At 33.3% G+C, this 16,714-nt stretch overlaps 1 protein-coding gene across 1 annotated transcript in view; it reads left to right on the plus strand.

Annotated features, from left to right (window-relative positions):
• The first annotated feature begins 3,859 nt into the window (after positions 1–3,859).
• The window catches only part of LOC149775621 (metabotropic glutamate receptor 1-like), a 44,215-nt gene continuing 31,360 nt past the window's right edge, over positions 3,860–16,714 (plus strand). Inside the window, exons 1-3 of the mRNA XM_089943504.1 lie at positions 3,860–4,125; positions 10,344–10,445; positions 15,623–15,801. Coding sequence (XP_089799630.1) covers positions 15,706–15,801 — 96 coding nt within the window. The 5' untranslated portion in view covers positions 3,860–4,125; positions 10,344–10,445; positions 15,623–15,705. The remainder of the gene's footprint in view (positions 4,126–10,343; positions 10,446–15,622; positions 15,802–16,714) is intronic.

Consider the following 16,714-nt stretch of genomic DNA (forward strand, 5'->3'; position numbering starts at 1 on the left):
TTTACGTTTCAGTCGCCTCTGAGTAGTTTTCCAAACACACCAGACCTAGAAAGGGTTATCAGTCATCTTCGTGTAATGATGCTACTTGTACTTACGTCTCTTGTCTCCAGCTGTTGTTATAACATTAGATGTTAGATGTTAGAGAAAAACGGATCAGCCTGTTTTAATCTGCTGCATCTTTATTCCTCTGTTAAATTAATAAAACACAAGTTAATTATTTTTGGCCTAAAATAATTTTAAACTTTGGTGTTGGAAACATTCAAGCTGAATATATGAAAGAGGACTTCTCACAAGATAGGGGCATCATAATGATAAACCGATTCGGGCAAAGTTTTCTTGTTTCTTTTTCATGCGTATGGTGACTTTAAGTTTAATATGTTTTAGGTGTGAAACATCCAAGGCAGCTATATTGTTTTTGAATAATAATATTTACAAATGTTTTCACAATGATATTTACCCTTTCAAATCCCTTTTGACTTCCAGCCAGAGTTACCTCAATGGTAAAAGTTTTTTCTTGTGATTTGTGATTAACCTTCCTCAGTATTACTGGTGAAATGCAATTTTAGCACATGTTTTAACACAATTCAGTACAAGTGCTACGAGTCTCATGCTTATACAAATTATGTTATTCTTGTAATTTTGTAAGAGGCATTGGCACTTAAAATACAATTATGGGACGATGAGCTAAAAGACAACAGACAGTAAGTGAGAAATAATTATATTAGATTATGGCTAGTCTTGGCCTGTCCAGTCGAAGGAGTCATGCATAATGTTTGCGCGTATCATTCTCAGAGAAAAACTGTAACTTTTGCGTCACATGCGGATTAACTTCCATCAGTAGGATACGATTTATTAACTTATTTCTTTAAGTTCATTCAAAAACAAATTTAATCAACCAGAACGTAAAATATTTCCTACGTTAGTGTAGATGATTTGTTTACAAAGTATTTCCGAATACACTATTGGGCACACGTGAGTGCACTAGGAAGTGTACGTGAGTGCAATGCTGAACGATTCTGACAATGTAAAGTTAACGGAGAAAAACAATGTGCATTTATTAATCAAGAATATGACGTCAATTCCTCTCCGATTCTGAGGCTGGATTACTGTGCCTTTCAGAGTCGCAACATGCTGAGATTTTTGTGGGAGGGGATCATTTCTGTCTCTCAGGCCCTGGCTGCGGTTGCAGTGTTAATATTATTAGCAATGAGAACGGGTGACACATGGTAGACTATAGCTTTAAATAAAACCACCTTTAAAAACTTATAGATTTTTAATGGACGTTCAAGGTAAATCAAAACATCAATTTTTGGTAAACGACTTTATCTTTTCTGATATGAAATCTGGTTCTGGTTGATTAAATTTGTTTTTGAATGAACCAAAACAGATGTTTTGTTGACTGCCTCAAACCAGCAGATTTGGCACATTCATCGTTAACATTTTTGAAACATTGTTTCGGATATATATATATATATATATATATATATATATATATATATATATATATATATATATATATATATGTATATATATATTCCAGCTCATATGCATGTACTAGAATCGACGTTGTTATCCTATGCTAGTTTAACTTGTACAGGTATTTGAAATCCGTGGAAATGTAGTACTTTAGGAGATAAGAAATCTTCGCCAAAAGAATTTTAAGTTTTTGGCCTTGAAAGTAAACATATGTGCTTGAATAAAAGAAACCTGTTGTTGTTGGATTAAGGTCGCAAAACGCATATTGGCATGCATGATTCGTTAGTGTGCATGGGTGCTATTTAATGTGTGCCTTTAACGCTATTACCATGCCACCAGAATAAACAGCGGAAAGCAAGGGCGCATCAAATGCAGCCGTCTGTTTTCTTCTTACCAAGTCTGTGACCGTTCACACAATCAGCAGAATTGTATTTGCTTCAAATTTATGTCCAGCTACCTATTGTAGGTGGACTGCTCCCTAACCTAACGCCAAACATGTATGAGTCACATCCGAGTCGAATATTCATCTGTTGTGAATTTTCCTGTTTTGTAATACTTATTATTTTTCGTGTACTTGTGTTTTCCGAAAGATTTGCCTAATCGGTTTGACTTACAGCAGACTTAGACTTTTGCTATCTCAATTCGGGTGTTTCGATGCCGTGAGTTTGTAAAAGATTCAATCGGTCTCCTTTCAGGGCCCATCAGGTGAGCCTAAAAGGGCTTTCTTGGGTCCAGAATCATAGCGCTATATGATATGTGTGCGGTTTTGTTTTTCGGTGCGAGGGGATAGATGCGTGGGTGTTATACTGTATGCAAGTTAAAGATGTAAATGTACGTTATGTGCTTTCTGGTGGTGTGTTATTGATAAGTGTGTTTCTTTTGTGGTGGAGGACGGTGGGAGTGATATTCAGGTGTGGGCACTGGTTTTATTTAATGAGGATGGCAATTTATTTTTCTGTTGGTTTGCGGTTTAGCCGATTATATTTATTGTTTACTTTGGCAATAATTAGTTTCTGTTTTCCTTCCTTTTTCTCGGTATCTGCTTCTTTCCTGCCTTTTTAGTACTGCATTTCCGTTGTTTCTTCTTTTATTGATGGTCTTATTTATTTCTACTACTACTGTCTTTCCCACTTGTCCAACTGGGATGTTTCTTTCTTGTCCTGATCGTTATTATTACTGCTACTTATGTTCATGGTTTTCTTTAAGGATGTTACTTTTCCTCTTCTACCTTTTCCTGCTGTGATGTTGCCTTATTTTCTGGATCTACTTTATTACTGCTTCTTTTTCTCTATGCTCCCTTGTCCTGCGTTGCTGTTGTATTCTGCCTGTGTCCTGATCTTCTTTATCACTGCTCTTGTGCGCCATGATGGTTCCTTGTTCAGTGTCCGGTTGCCATAGTATTCCTTACTTGATTAATCATTTGGTTAGGATAGTTACTGATTCCCATTTAATATGTCCATGTTTTGATATGTTTTGAATTCGTTTTTGCTAGGTAAGCTTTCCGTATCCGAGCGGTTGATATCGTTTGTCAATCCTTTCCTACATGTAATTCATACTCTGCTCCTAATGGTGATGTTAGTATTGCGTTATTATTCGTTAACTTATTCGTTCAGTATGCTTTGTCCCAAGCTTCTGTTCATTTTGAGTTTTTGCTATACAGCTGATAATTCGCCGCTCCTACTATTGCTTTGGCGTAGTTGGAGCGGGGGATAACTGGCTCGATACGTTTCAAATTACTATTGACGTTTAGATTTTATCTAAGTTTTGAATTTTCCCCAACCACTGTTTTTGTTTTTGTCGTTGCTATACAGCTGGTCTTTCGACCGTTTGTTTCGTCTCAATCAAAAGATTGCAGAAATGCTCCGATGTCTTAAGGAAACGATCTCTATTGTTTAATAGACAATATATACAGGTAAAATCGGTAAGTAAAGCGCACAACAAAAATGGTCTTCTAATAAACAAAACAAAAAGAAATTCAAATAAGACAAACGTCATTGTAAATAGGTGTTTATAAATACAGTCTAATTATTCCATCTTTGCCTAAGGTAGCAGTTGTGTCTGGTTTGCACGAAAACTATTTTATTTCATAATGTACAGTAAGCTACACACAACTAATTCATTAGTGAGGAACATATGCTCTACTGAAATTACTTGTCAAACTTATTTAAACGCCTAAATTACGGCTCTTACAGTATCGGACGAGTGAATGCTAGAATAAATACTCACACAAACGAGTTTGGCTTGATTTAGTAACATATTGGTTATATAAAATAATATCCCTAGTAACAGAGACCTGAAACATATCCTTTATACTCGTAGCATTCTCAAAATGTACAAATTTTGAAAGTGAACCAACATTATAAAACGTATTATATTTAACTATTATCGCTTTTATTTTCAGTTGCTTGCTAGATATATCGACCTATTCTCTGTTGGGAGTTTTGCTCCTGTCATACACTGTGACATGTACACCAGACGCTCAAATTGTTTGTGAAGGGAACGTATACATTGATATTATTTTATCTGCCTTCTCCAATGACAATGGTACATGCGGAACGGTTGAAACACAATCTGTAAAACGGTTGGAAGCTGTTAGATGGGCAATAAAAAACCTCAATGGGCAGTCTTATCTGCCGGGAGTAGTCATAGGTACGTATATAAGACGATGGCTGAGATGTGTTTGTATATATATATATATATATATATATATATATATATATATATATATATATATATATATATATATATATATTTGTGTGTGTGTGTGTGTGTGCATTTGTATTTGGTGCAAATAGGGGTTATTCATGAGAATATACATCTTCATGCTGAGGACACGTCTCCAATTGAGTACGTGCTTGTTTGGAAAAAGTATCAAGACTTGCTTCTACTAACAAATTAAGCCTACAAGAATGTAAAAACATAATTTTGAAAGAAGTTCCATTTTGACGAACTTTGGTGCTTCTCACGTGATTTTGGAGTGTCTCTTTCCCCCAAAAGCTAGCTATTCGCACGTCCATAACTATGTCCTTTTTGCCCAGTGTAAAATTTGTAAACAGATCTGTGCTATAAAACTTTAGGTCTTCAATAATTATTATCACCCTTAAGATCCAATCATCAAGTACCAGTTGCTTAGCTAAACTTGAAAAAACGTTGTGGCATATCACGGTTGCTGTGTCTTGTTTCATATTCTAGACATGTTTTCCTTAAGGGACAATGGTTTCGATCTGACATTCAATATGGTCGTTTCATCAGCCTTGCTTGAAATTTCTTTATCAGTACTTCTCATACATGGTATTTTCACTAGAAGACTTATGATGCCAGGCTAGCCTTAAATGAAATTGGTGTCAAAATATGGAAGCCACTTGAAAATCTCATTATCGTTACTTATGCTGAACATATGGTCATATAAACTTAGGGATTTCCCTTAAAGGCTTCTTATCATGTTAATTATAACTTAGTTGTGAATGAAAATAGTGCTGGTCCTAAAATATGGCCACCATTACATAACGCAACAAGAAAATAATGAAGACAACAAGCTTTGTAAAATTTAACAAATAATTTATTTCCCTAGAAAAACAAGGTAAAAATGAGAAAAAGAACTTACGGATTTTACAAATTATATCCAAAAATGATCCAAGAATAATCCAAGAATTAGAAAATAGACGTCCTTGTAATAAAAAGTCCTAATGAAACTGAGTTCGAATCCAGATGAAATCCAAAATGGAAGGCGAGAACATATTATGTGTCGTACTGACGTGTCAAAAGTTCTTTGCTGAATCACAGAAAATAATATTCCAGTGTTTGACTTCTGGTTTACATTTCGATAACTGTTTTTATCCAAGAATTAATTTAGAGCACATGTATTTTCGGAAAAATCAATCTCTTGGAATCCAAATAATTTGAAGAAAAAACAAAAATTCAGCTCAAACTGGCCACAACAAAACACCTTTAAGTGTCAATGGTTTAAAGCCCGACTGACAAAATTGTCTATATAAAACAGTTATACACTAATTTTAGACGCAAAACAGATTCCCGTATGAGGGTCACATGATCATATTTCTAGAACAAGTTAGAAACTTTTTACATGCCTAACATTACGTTTTCCCAGTATTTCCTTGACTAAAACTAATGATTTTTACTCTGGAAAAGAATAAAAACAAAATTTGAAAAGTTGTTTACAAGAACCCTATACTGGTTCTGAATCAAGGTCAGGAACTAGGTCAATATTAGATACAATGTCTCTATAAAGTCGCTAACGTCAACAAAAATAACTCTGAAGTCTGTTCAGGACAACTTTACAATAGCATGTAATGAAACAAAAAAAATCAAAACAAACAAACAAATAAATTAAATCAAACATAGATTAAATCAAATGTACATAACAATCCTACTAAAAGGATTGTCATATCAAGATATGGTTTTCATAAAAAAAACTTCTTTTGCTCTCCATGGAAGTCACGAACCTTGAAAATCGATTACACACAGCACGTACGGCAGCAGCTACAAATACTCATGAAAGTAATAAGGACACACAAATTATATAACAGAATTAGATTTTGAGCACTGTTTACAAATATTATTAAATCGCACAAGAAGCATCAGTGAATAAATAAATCAGTGCTTTAGTGGAATATAAAAATCACTCTGGTTTGCGCTAATACGTAATTTTCGAAGATCATGGAACTAACGGTGTACAGAAACATTCTCAATAATTAAATGGAAATGATAGGATCTTGAATCAAGATCTCCATGTGAGAACATTTCTTATTCTGTGCAGTTTCTCTGAGTATCATTATTAAATGTCAGAACGAGCCATCAACTATTACAAACAATGGGCATATTTTACTTCTTTAAATTGCAATCGTTTCTGAATTACGATATGAAGATTCAAATGTCTTTAATAATATGATTTGTATTGGAAGAGACATGTGCTCGATAACCTGATTATTAACGGCTTCCTTAAACACATATTATTGATATACATGATGTGAACTAATAACCAGCACACATATATTTTATTTATGTTTCTTTGCGAAATATTTGCACCTTTACAATCAAAATTGTTTGCTATAAATAATGAAAATACAGCATTGTTACAAATCTAAGTGCACCAATTAAATGTGCCGCTGCCTACATGGTAGAATAAAGGATCAAAATGTAATAGTTCTTACGCGGGTAAACAAAGCCAGTCTAGACAATAAATATTTACGTTCATTTAACACTAATCGTATACAAGAACTACTCTTGTAAAAGTAGTTAATGACATTCTCTCTGCGTTGGATAGCGGAAAGATTACAGTCCTCACCCTCTTTGATTTGTCTGCAGCATTTGACACAATAGACCATGATATATTACTTCAGAGTCTCCAGCACATATTTGGCATTCATGATACAGCCTTACTGTGGTTCAAGTCCTACTTGGTCAACAGGACACAAATTGTATCTGCAAATGGAATACACTCCAGCCTAGTTGATCTATGTTGTGGTGTTCCACAGGGGTCTGTTCTTGGACCTGTTCTCTTCATTCTATACACTCAGCCGCTCTCAAGTGTCATAGATCATCATCCAGTGTCTCACAAATTGTACGCTGATGACACCCAAATATACAAATCTAACCACCCAACTGAAGTTGATGCTACCATCCAAGGTGTAGAGAGGTGCATTTCTGATGTGAAATCATGGATGACATGTAACAAGCTGCAGATGAATGATGATAAAACTGAGGCCATTCTGATCACAACACAAAGACTTTCTCATTCACATCTTTTACCTCAAACAATAAATATCAGCAACGCCAATATTAAATTCACACAATCAGTACGAAACCTAGGTGTTACTCTGGACAGTACTCTCACATTGCACCAACATGTCATGAACATATGCAAGGCTGCATATCTTCAGCTGAGACGCATCAGCTCAATTCGCAAATATCTTTCAGTTCATGCCACTAAAACACTTGTGTGTTCATTAGTCCTTTCAAGACTGGACTATTGTAACTCAATTATGTCTGGTTCGTCTCAATATCTACTCCAGAAACTTCAAAAAGTTCAAAACACAGCTGCTCGGATCATACTTAGAGTACCACGATCAGACCACACCTCCCCGCTGCTCTGTACCCTACACTGGCTATCCATTAGATCCAGAATCAAACACAAAATTTGTTCTCTGTGTTACGTTACACTGTCGGACTCTAGTCCAACATACCTATCCGTTCTCACCCATGTGTATACACCAGCAAGATACTTACGCTCGTCCTCTGACAATCGTATACTCATTATTTCCACTATGAAAACAAAGTCATATGGACAGCGTTCTTTTGCATACCAAGGCCCAGCAACGTGGAATGAATTGCCCATTTAGATACAAAGACAGTGATCACATTCTAGAGGGCTCTCAAAACTCACTTATTTCGACTGCAAGAACAAACTTAAAGATCTAATAATGTTTCCTACCTGAAATATTCTCAGCATGTTTTTTTATTTTTTAATGTTTTTTTCTAATTTCATGGTGTTTGCTTTTGTAATAATATTATTATGTATTTTTTATCTTATAGGTGTTGTCTAATGTTGTAAAGCGCTTAGAGCTTCTAAAGATTAGGCGCTATACAAAGTCCTCATTGTTATTATTATACTGATATATACAGAAAAACGTATGAAATCTTCTATCGTGTCTCCACCCATACCCCAGCATTACAAACAGGTAAAAATCCAATACATTTTGCTTCATGTACTTGCTACTTATTTCATTAAAATTATAAGGAAGAAGATGTTTATGTTGTGATTCACTGCATGGTTGCTCTGGCACTATTTGTACCATAATATTATTGATTATATCAATTCCGTTTATATGAACAAATTATAATACATATTCTGTGTAAAGGTAGACGACGTTAGTTCATATTTAATGATATTGGAAGAATACTACAGTACATTTTGATGTCCTAGATACAGTACAGATACAGAATATCTTAGCATGCTTCTACCGAGACAAGGTTATGATACTTACTGGAAAGACAATCCTATACGGGTTCCTGCTGCAAAATGCTAAGTCATTAATATGTATTATTATATACTCATTTGCTTTCTCCATTAACTTTACATTGTCAGACTTGTGCAGTGTTCTTCCATATCTGTCATACTGCACGACAAACGTGTCTAAAATGGTATAGTATATGAGCAACTACTTTGCAAACAAACATAATACGCTCATTTAGTACAGGCTTTATCTTTTGATTTATTAGATTTGTTTGTTGATGAACTAAGCAAGCTGTTTCATCCATTTTAAAGTAGAGATGATGAAAGCTAAATTTTTAATGATGTCTTTTGGTCGACTGCTAAAGGGGTAATAACCATATGTTCATAGTATCTTCCTTTACGTATGGGACGTAGGTTTGTATGCTGTATCTTTGAAATTATTCGACTGTAGTTTTGATACTATTAAAATTTTTGATAGCATAGTTAAACCAGTGGTGTCCTATGTTTCAGAAATATAGGGCTCTAAATATTCAATCCAACCTGAATAAACGCAATAATAATGATAGCTTGAGATATCATAACTTATGTAATGCCTTCATATTTTATGTATACATGAGTTTGAACTAATAGGCCGCCACCTTGCAATATGAAGTTGCTATTAACAGTAGATGCATTACCAAAGGAATGTATAATCATAATGTGATCATCTTTTGATTCTTGTAAGGGTCAGTGATCTATCTAAGATTTAAAAAAAAACACTGGCTGATCGCACTAACCATCTGATTCTAAATTGTTCATGCACGGCCTCATACGTGTCTTCTTCATTTTAGATAGTTCATTGTCCACAGTGTCCGTGTATTTTTGTCAATAGCTATATGCGTCGTTAGTTTGCATGACAGTTCAGATTATTTGTATAAATAATGTCCTAATTGTACATAATGTATCAGTGTCAACAGTCTCCATAATGTTGTCAACTATTGTGTGCCTCCTTACGGCTTTTCGATAGTGCATTTTATTTGTTTATATTGCTGTCTATGATATCACATTCTCGACAGTCTTCACGTTGGTGTCAATGGTTACTTGTGTCCTTAGTTATAATTGATAGTTCATTATAATATTTTAAAGACATCTTCCTTGTTCGTGATGTACCATTGTCCACAGTTATCATGTTTTTGAAAACTATTTTGTGCATCTTTCGTTTTAGGTACAGTACATGCCACCAGTGTAAACAAATCAAGTCGCATTAAGTAGCATGTTGTATATGTTAATAAATATTACGAAACAATAATGCAGTTAAAAAGAACAACTCAGTGATAATGAATAAAGTTAAGATTTTGTGGAATATCTTTGGGACATACAGAATTATTTTTAGTGTCAACCAACGAACTCTACAATAGCACAATAGATGTGTTTCGTACATGAGCATTTTTACGAATTCCGTCATGAGCTTCTATCTAAATACATTAATGGACTGTACGGAATCACCAGATTGTCACCTTGCTATATGAAATAACAATTAACGACTGATGTATTACATATGGATGGGTCATTTTATTAGAGAAAGGTTTAACGATTTATCTTAGATAAAGAAAAGCAAAAACAAAACCAGAAAAGAAAGAAGATTAAAACAACATACAAACAGAATTAGCTCTGAGTGCACTAACCCTAAGAATCTGACCCGTTTATGCAGGGTCATGTAATGTTTGTTTTCATTTTCTTGTTGCACGATAATGCACATTGTTCTTGCCATATTCAATTCTTTCTCTTTAAACAACTCTTAGCAATCTTTATCTTAAATAAAAGTGAATTTCTAGTATTGCACGATTTACTACACAGCAGAGGCAGCATTTGTGTTCTGATATGGAAGTGTTGATTCTTATGATTCCATCGCCAGGTTTACGGGCTCATTATACCTGCAGATCTACGGAAAACGCTGCTGTAGTTGCTACACGTATAGCCAATGAATTATACCTGAATAGCTCAAGAGGAAGTTTCGGTAGGTATGATGTGTTTTGGTAAATTGTTGAATGCTGGTCCCAAATGTTTATAGATAGCATATCCTTTATAGACATGACCAATGTACGGTGACAAGACATGTTTAGCTCCTGACACATTTCGAATATATTTATATTCTATTTGGAAGATGATGCTAAAACTATGCGCATACATAGAATTTGCTTGCAAAGACACAAACGTGCACTGCACGAACTATATTTTTAACACTGTCCGGTCAGAATACGAATCGTCGTCTCTGTAAAATCGTTCGATCATGAAATGTATAACCAAGACCTTATTTGGAATGTTGTGTCCTTTCTTTAGATAGCCATGACGGATAGATTTGACATCGGGCTGATTGTCAATCACATTTTGTTCATGCTGTACCTTGACTAACCAAGACAGTTGTAGCCCATAGTTGTGTTAACTAAAGCAATATAATATCATAAACTGAGATGAATGGGAATAAAAGTAAGAGGAAAAAAGTTAAAGTAACAAAATCCGATATATAGATACTAAGTCAAGATGAATAAAATCGAATATTTACATAACTGTACGAAATATTTTATCACAATATTCTTTGTCGTTAGATAATATCAGCAGTCGCTAGATAACATCAATGAAGTTCAACGCGGGAAGAAAACTGATTCTTGTTGTATTTATCAACCCATAATTGAATGATGAGGCCATAATGAGGCAAAAGCTGACACTTTTTAAAATGTTAACATTTGAATTTCATTACCATGTGCAACATTTTGCTAATTAAATTCAAGAATGTAGTTTTCATGGCATTTGATATTCGATGAGGTTGAAAAACAACTTAATGTTTTGGTCAATCACCATGTGCCACAATAAACAAATATTATGTAAGGAAAAGTTTAGTTGTAACCGGAGTTATTTATTGAAAACAAATGAAATTGTTTGTGTACGAAAATAATTTTGTCCCATTTGCTGAGTTTCTAGACGGAGAGGTCTAGAATGAGACCGCATTAGAGACTGGTGAAAATAACATAACATGATAAGGTTACTGCAATGTATACAATACCGAAATCTGGTGATAAATTATGTCCTAAGACCCTTTAAAAATATAATTAACAATATGAAGTTGATTCGAACTACGTGTATAATACATTTAAAAACGGACACACTATCTGGGGATACAAGACAGACAATAGTTCATATTGTAGAATACGTTGAAAATTGAAAAATGGGCACGAGATACGGAGATACACGGCAGACAACAATTGAATTGTTAGACCAACAGCACGCATTATATGGGATACAAGATAGACGACGTTTCATATTGTTAGTCCAACACCAATGATTATAGAAGCTATTATAAAACCATTTTCTTAAACACAGCTGTTTCATCCTTGTAACAAAATGTAATTTGTCTGTTTATTTTAATTGATTTCTTTCAATATATTATCTGCAGCATTATCTCCATCTTAACTGTTCTCATATAATTTCGATACCTTCCAACCATCTGGCAATGTAGAGCATTGTTTGCATCTTATTCTTTTCTATTCTCTAAAGTATTTCTTCATTTTGTTTTTACTGCAGATGGATGCTCTCCACTTTGAATTCTTTCATTTTATTCGTTAATAATGGTCTCTGCTTCTCTTTCCTTTTCCTGACATGACTCTCATTTGTATAGTCTACATCTCTGCTTGATGGTTGTTTCTTAAATTCAGTGGGCTCCAAAAGATATTTAGACTTCACATCTTCCCCGGTAGGTGATACCCATTTATTGTCTTCTTTTCTCAAGCAAAGTGATACCACGAAATCCGTTCCAATCAGGACTGCACTAGTGGCAGGTGCAAGCAATTACATAATCATGATTTGAACTATATTATAAGTAGACCGTTCATAATAAAGCGTCATGGTTGTACTTTAAGATTGTTTTTCTTCAGGCTGAAATGTAAAGTCTTTAATTCTACCAGAGTTTCGTGAATCATCCTTGTAAAATACCTACAATGAAAATTTGTATAGTATTATCTAGTATTTCTGATGTATACATAACATTGCCATACTCATAAAATAGATTTTCACATGCTTTCATTTAAAAATGTAACCAACTCCTGTCATTTATCGTTCTGAAAAGCATAATATTGACGACATGATCAAGGCGCGCTATGTCGACTTAGACTTACTTATGTAAACGCTAAATTTCTAATATTTAATTAGCTCGTCTTAAGCAAAGGTCATCTGGTAGAGAATTAGAACTGATGCAAAAAAGGCAATATGTCAGTTTCTATAGAAAATGGACAGTATAAACAGGAAGCTATTGCAAATGGAATATAAAAAGATGTTAAGGGTCAAAATTTGTATAGAGGTCGATCCTATACCTGACCATTTATGCCATATATTCCCCCAGTTTAAATTTGGATGCCGTAGCTCTTTCTTATGTTTCTCTTTGAATATTGTATGTATTATGTTATATATTATGTTATATACGTTTTTTTCTCCAATCCAAATTTCACTATTGTCTCTGTACGTATATATTAAAGCTCTTGTTCTTTTACCATCGCGGTGGTTCCAGTAACTTTGTAAGTATATTATTTTTAAAAATAGTCATTAAATCGGCACAAATACGTTATATATATATATATATATATATATATATATATATATATATATATATATATATATATATATATACATACATACATACATACATATATATATATACACACATATCTATATATATATATATATACATATATCTATATATACATATATCTATATATCTATACATATATCTATATATCTATATATATATATACATATATCTATATCTATATATCTATATATATCTATATATCTATATATATATATATATATATATATATATATATATATATATATATATATATATATATATATATATATATATATATATATATATATATATATATATATATATATATATATTCTTCCCCTCTATGACCTTCATCAGTGCTTCAGTTAGGTGCACTGTATTCATAAAACAGTTGAGTTGACTATACGTGTAGGTTTTAGCAGCCTGAATACGCTCCATTAGATTGAGTGTTGTGTGTGACCAAATTTCAACCCACTCTTCTATCTTCATTAACAGAGATGAGTTGAGCTCCTCCCATATAGTATTCCTTATAAATTTCTGCCTAATACACTTTAATACCTTTTATAATATATATTTTGTCTTTGTAGGTTGTATTATTTATTTTTATACACTCTATTTTCTTTTCCCTACCTCTGTTTAGTTCTATCTTTTTGTAATGTCCTCTACCTAACAATGAGGCCTTTATACACAGCCGATGCCGCCATACATTGATGTGCGATGGAAGTATTCGGTTTTTCCCATCGAAAGCACTTCGCACGTGCGGCATAGGAAGAACCAAACTCACTGTTTCGAAATATTGTACAATATATATAAATCACCCTCGGGTATAGTTGTACACAAAAAAGAAAACCCGAGTATATGTGTTTAATAAATAAACGGATTTATACAAGTCGGCAACATACTGATTAAAGTGAAAAGATACAAACCACTATGAATATTATAAGCACTGAATTAACTGTTTTAGAGAAAAAAAGTTTACAACAGGGACAGGACTGGATCAAAAAAACTCTCACGACATGCTTTAGAACTGACAGAGCTGAACCTGAAATAGACAAAAAATATTGAGACATTCAAAACTAAATTGGACACGGTAATTGCCACTATCTTGCAGTGGGTGTTAAAGTAGATAAATTATAAAAGGAATCGGAAAACAACAAAAAATAGTTTGGAAAGAAAACTAGTATAAAGCCTGTGTTCATATTATTTTACGTTCGTCGCATAATACCAAGTCCGAAGAAACAGGATCGTATGAATTAGATGTGAATTTATTTGATTTAGTATCATCTATAGAAATGTGTATTCACGCAGTGAGCGTAACATTGTTTACACAAAAAAGTTAGCTATGTTATGCTTTTTAAGTCTGACACTTCACCCCATGCAGTAAAGAATAACGAATTTTGTTCGCATGATGGGGTTATACGCCAAGCTGAAACAAATTACAAATAAATGCTGGTGCACATCAATATATAATTCAAATCAAACGTTAGGCATACACAAGTTTCTCTCACTTGAATATTGCTACATTTCCAGCATAACAAACTGCAATGTACGATATATATATATATATATATATATATATATATATATATATATATATATATATATCAGAAACGATACCACAAGAATTTAAGTATCAGTGTATGTTTGATCGTACAGAAGTACTGCTCTTTAATCACGCATTTTAGAGAAAATGCTTGTTATTTGGTTGTACTTACGGCAAGGAACAAAAATAAACTGAAAACAGTTTTGATTAAAATCATGTTATTCCTTACAAAATCTCTCTCATAAATAAAATAATAGCACTCCTATTAGATACAAGGTGTTTTCATGTCCGTGAGGCAACGTGTTTATGTTTTCAAGCTAGCAATGTTTGCCCTCATCAAGAAACTTTTCATTTCTCAAAATTACATGATCTAAGTCAATTAATTTCTTGGTAATTACGTTTGTCCTAAACACATAATATCGCTGCATTTCGAATTTTAGATTCTTTTTTATCATATATTTTTATTCCTTTGCAAACCTCATGTTCGTCCTTGTCTGTTGTAAACGAAGAGAATTTTGACCATAACTCTCTAATTGGGGTAATATTCAACTGATCCTTAAAATACTCAGGAACATTTTTATGCACTTGTAGTAAACCAAATACGTTATGCTTTGAATAGTTACTGGTATCATTGATCTTAATGCTATCCTTGGACATTTTCCTGTCTCTTCAAAAGATGCACACTGAATCTGTATCAGGTATAAGCAGTCTCATTATCGCAAGGATAATAAACCAACCATGTCATGATGATGCCTATAAAAAATCATTATTATTATTATAACGATAAAATTGTTTAGTATCTTGCAATGCAATACTTTCATAATTTTGGAATATGTTCGCCTCTTTTTTCCACTAAGTATCCCTGGAATACCACCATGAACATTAAAAACCAAAATATGTAAATGCTAGCGAAATTGTTAAGATTTTATTATTTTTACGGCAGCTTTTACTCTGTATATTATTTGCCGCAATTGCATTTACCACTATTCTTGCTTTATTCCAAAACTAAAACACAACAATCTACATATTGTAGGAATACTAGGCCCAGAATTTAGTTCCGAGGCGCATGTCATTTCAACTCTCCTTGGAGCGCTTCCAGATCAGCATCGCCTTCCAATGATTGGATATTCCACTACTGCAGCGTCATTATCGGATAGAGGCTTATATAAAAACTTCTTCCGTGTTATTCCACCGGATAACATACAGATAAATGTAAGTATAGGTGAGCAGGAGGCATGTAATTGTATTCTTCTGTTTTTAGTTGATTTTAAGTGTTCATGAAAATAGCATAATGAAAACTTTTATATTTGCAAATAGTAGCATCTGCACTGGGAGCTATAGATATTATCAACTCATGACAGTGACTGCTGTAAAGTGAAAATGTTTGCATACCTCTATGTTACTTTCATGTAATGTGGCTAAAAAATATTTTGATTTGGTACTTGTGGAAATTTTAACTCTTCTAAAAATACAACCAAAATGACTGCTCCAAAATGTAAAAAAAAATTATTGGTTCCTTATTTTACAATTTACCTTTGAGGTCCTAGAAATGAAAATGACCAAGAGAGAGTTAGCAGTCATTTGATAATTGCACATTTGAAATAAGGCCTAGCTGTAATGCAACACTGGAATTGTTGATATGCCTTTTGTGGCCTGTGTCGTAATGTTGTAGCAGTTTTTTGTTAAATCACAACAATACAATCCAAGAACATATCCTTATTTGAAATTTAGCTATAAGTAAAAGTCTCTTTTTCCAAGAATGATATTTTTGATTTTGAGCACATTGTTTTTCAAGAGAAGAATTACTTGAAATAAATAATTGAATAAATAAATTATAGCCCAAATAAAATAATGGACACCACAATAGTATAACTGATTTTGTTCAGATCTGTAATAACGGATGAATGATTTCTAGATAACCAAGATAATATAGTCCTCTACTTGACTTCAGGTCAGAATTATCATTTTCTAAAAACAACTAGTACGTAATGGAGGAACATTTTAATTCTGAAGATTACAAATGTTTGCAAGATTAAATTTTAGTTATAATTAGAAGGTATGTTACTACAATTATAATAAAGAAGATGGAAAACACAATATTCTTGACGCAGACCGAGAGAAATAT

Source organism: Sinohyriopsis cumingii, chromosome 19 (genome assembly GCF_028554795.1).
Source record: "Sinohyriopsis cumingii isolate HCF-2022 chromosome 19, ASM2855479v2, whole genome shotgun sequence".
NCBI classification, from domain to species: domain Eukaryota; kingdom Metazoa; phylum Mollusca; class Bivalvia; order Unionida; family Unionidae; genus Sinohyriopsis; species Sinohyriopsis cumingii.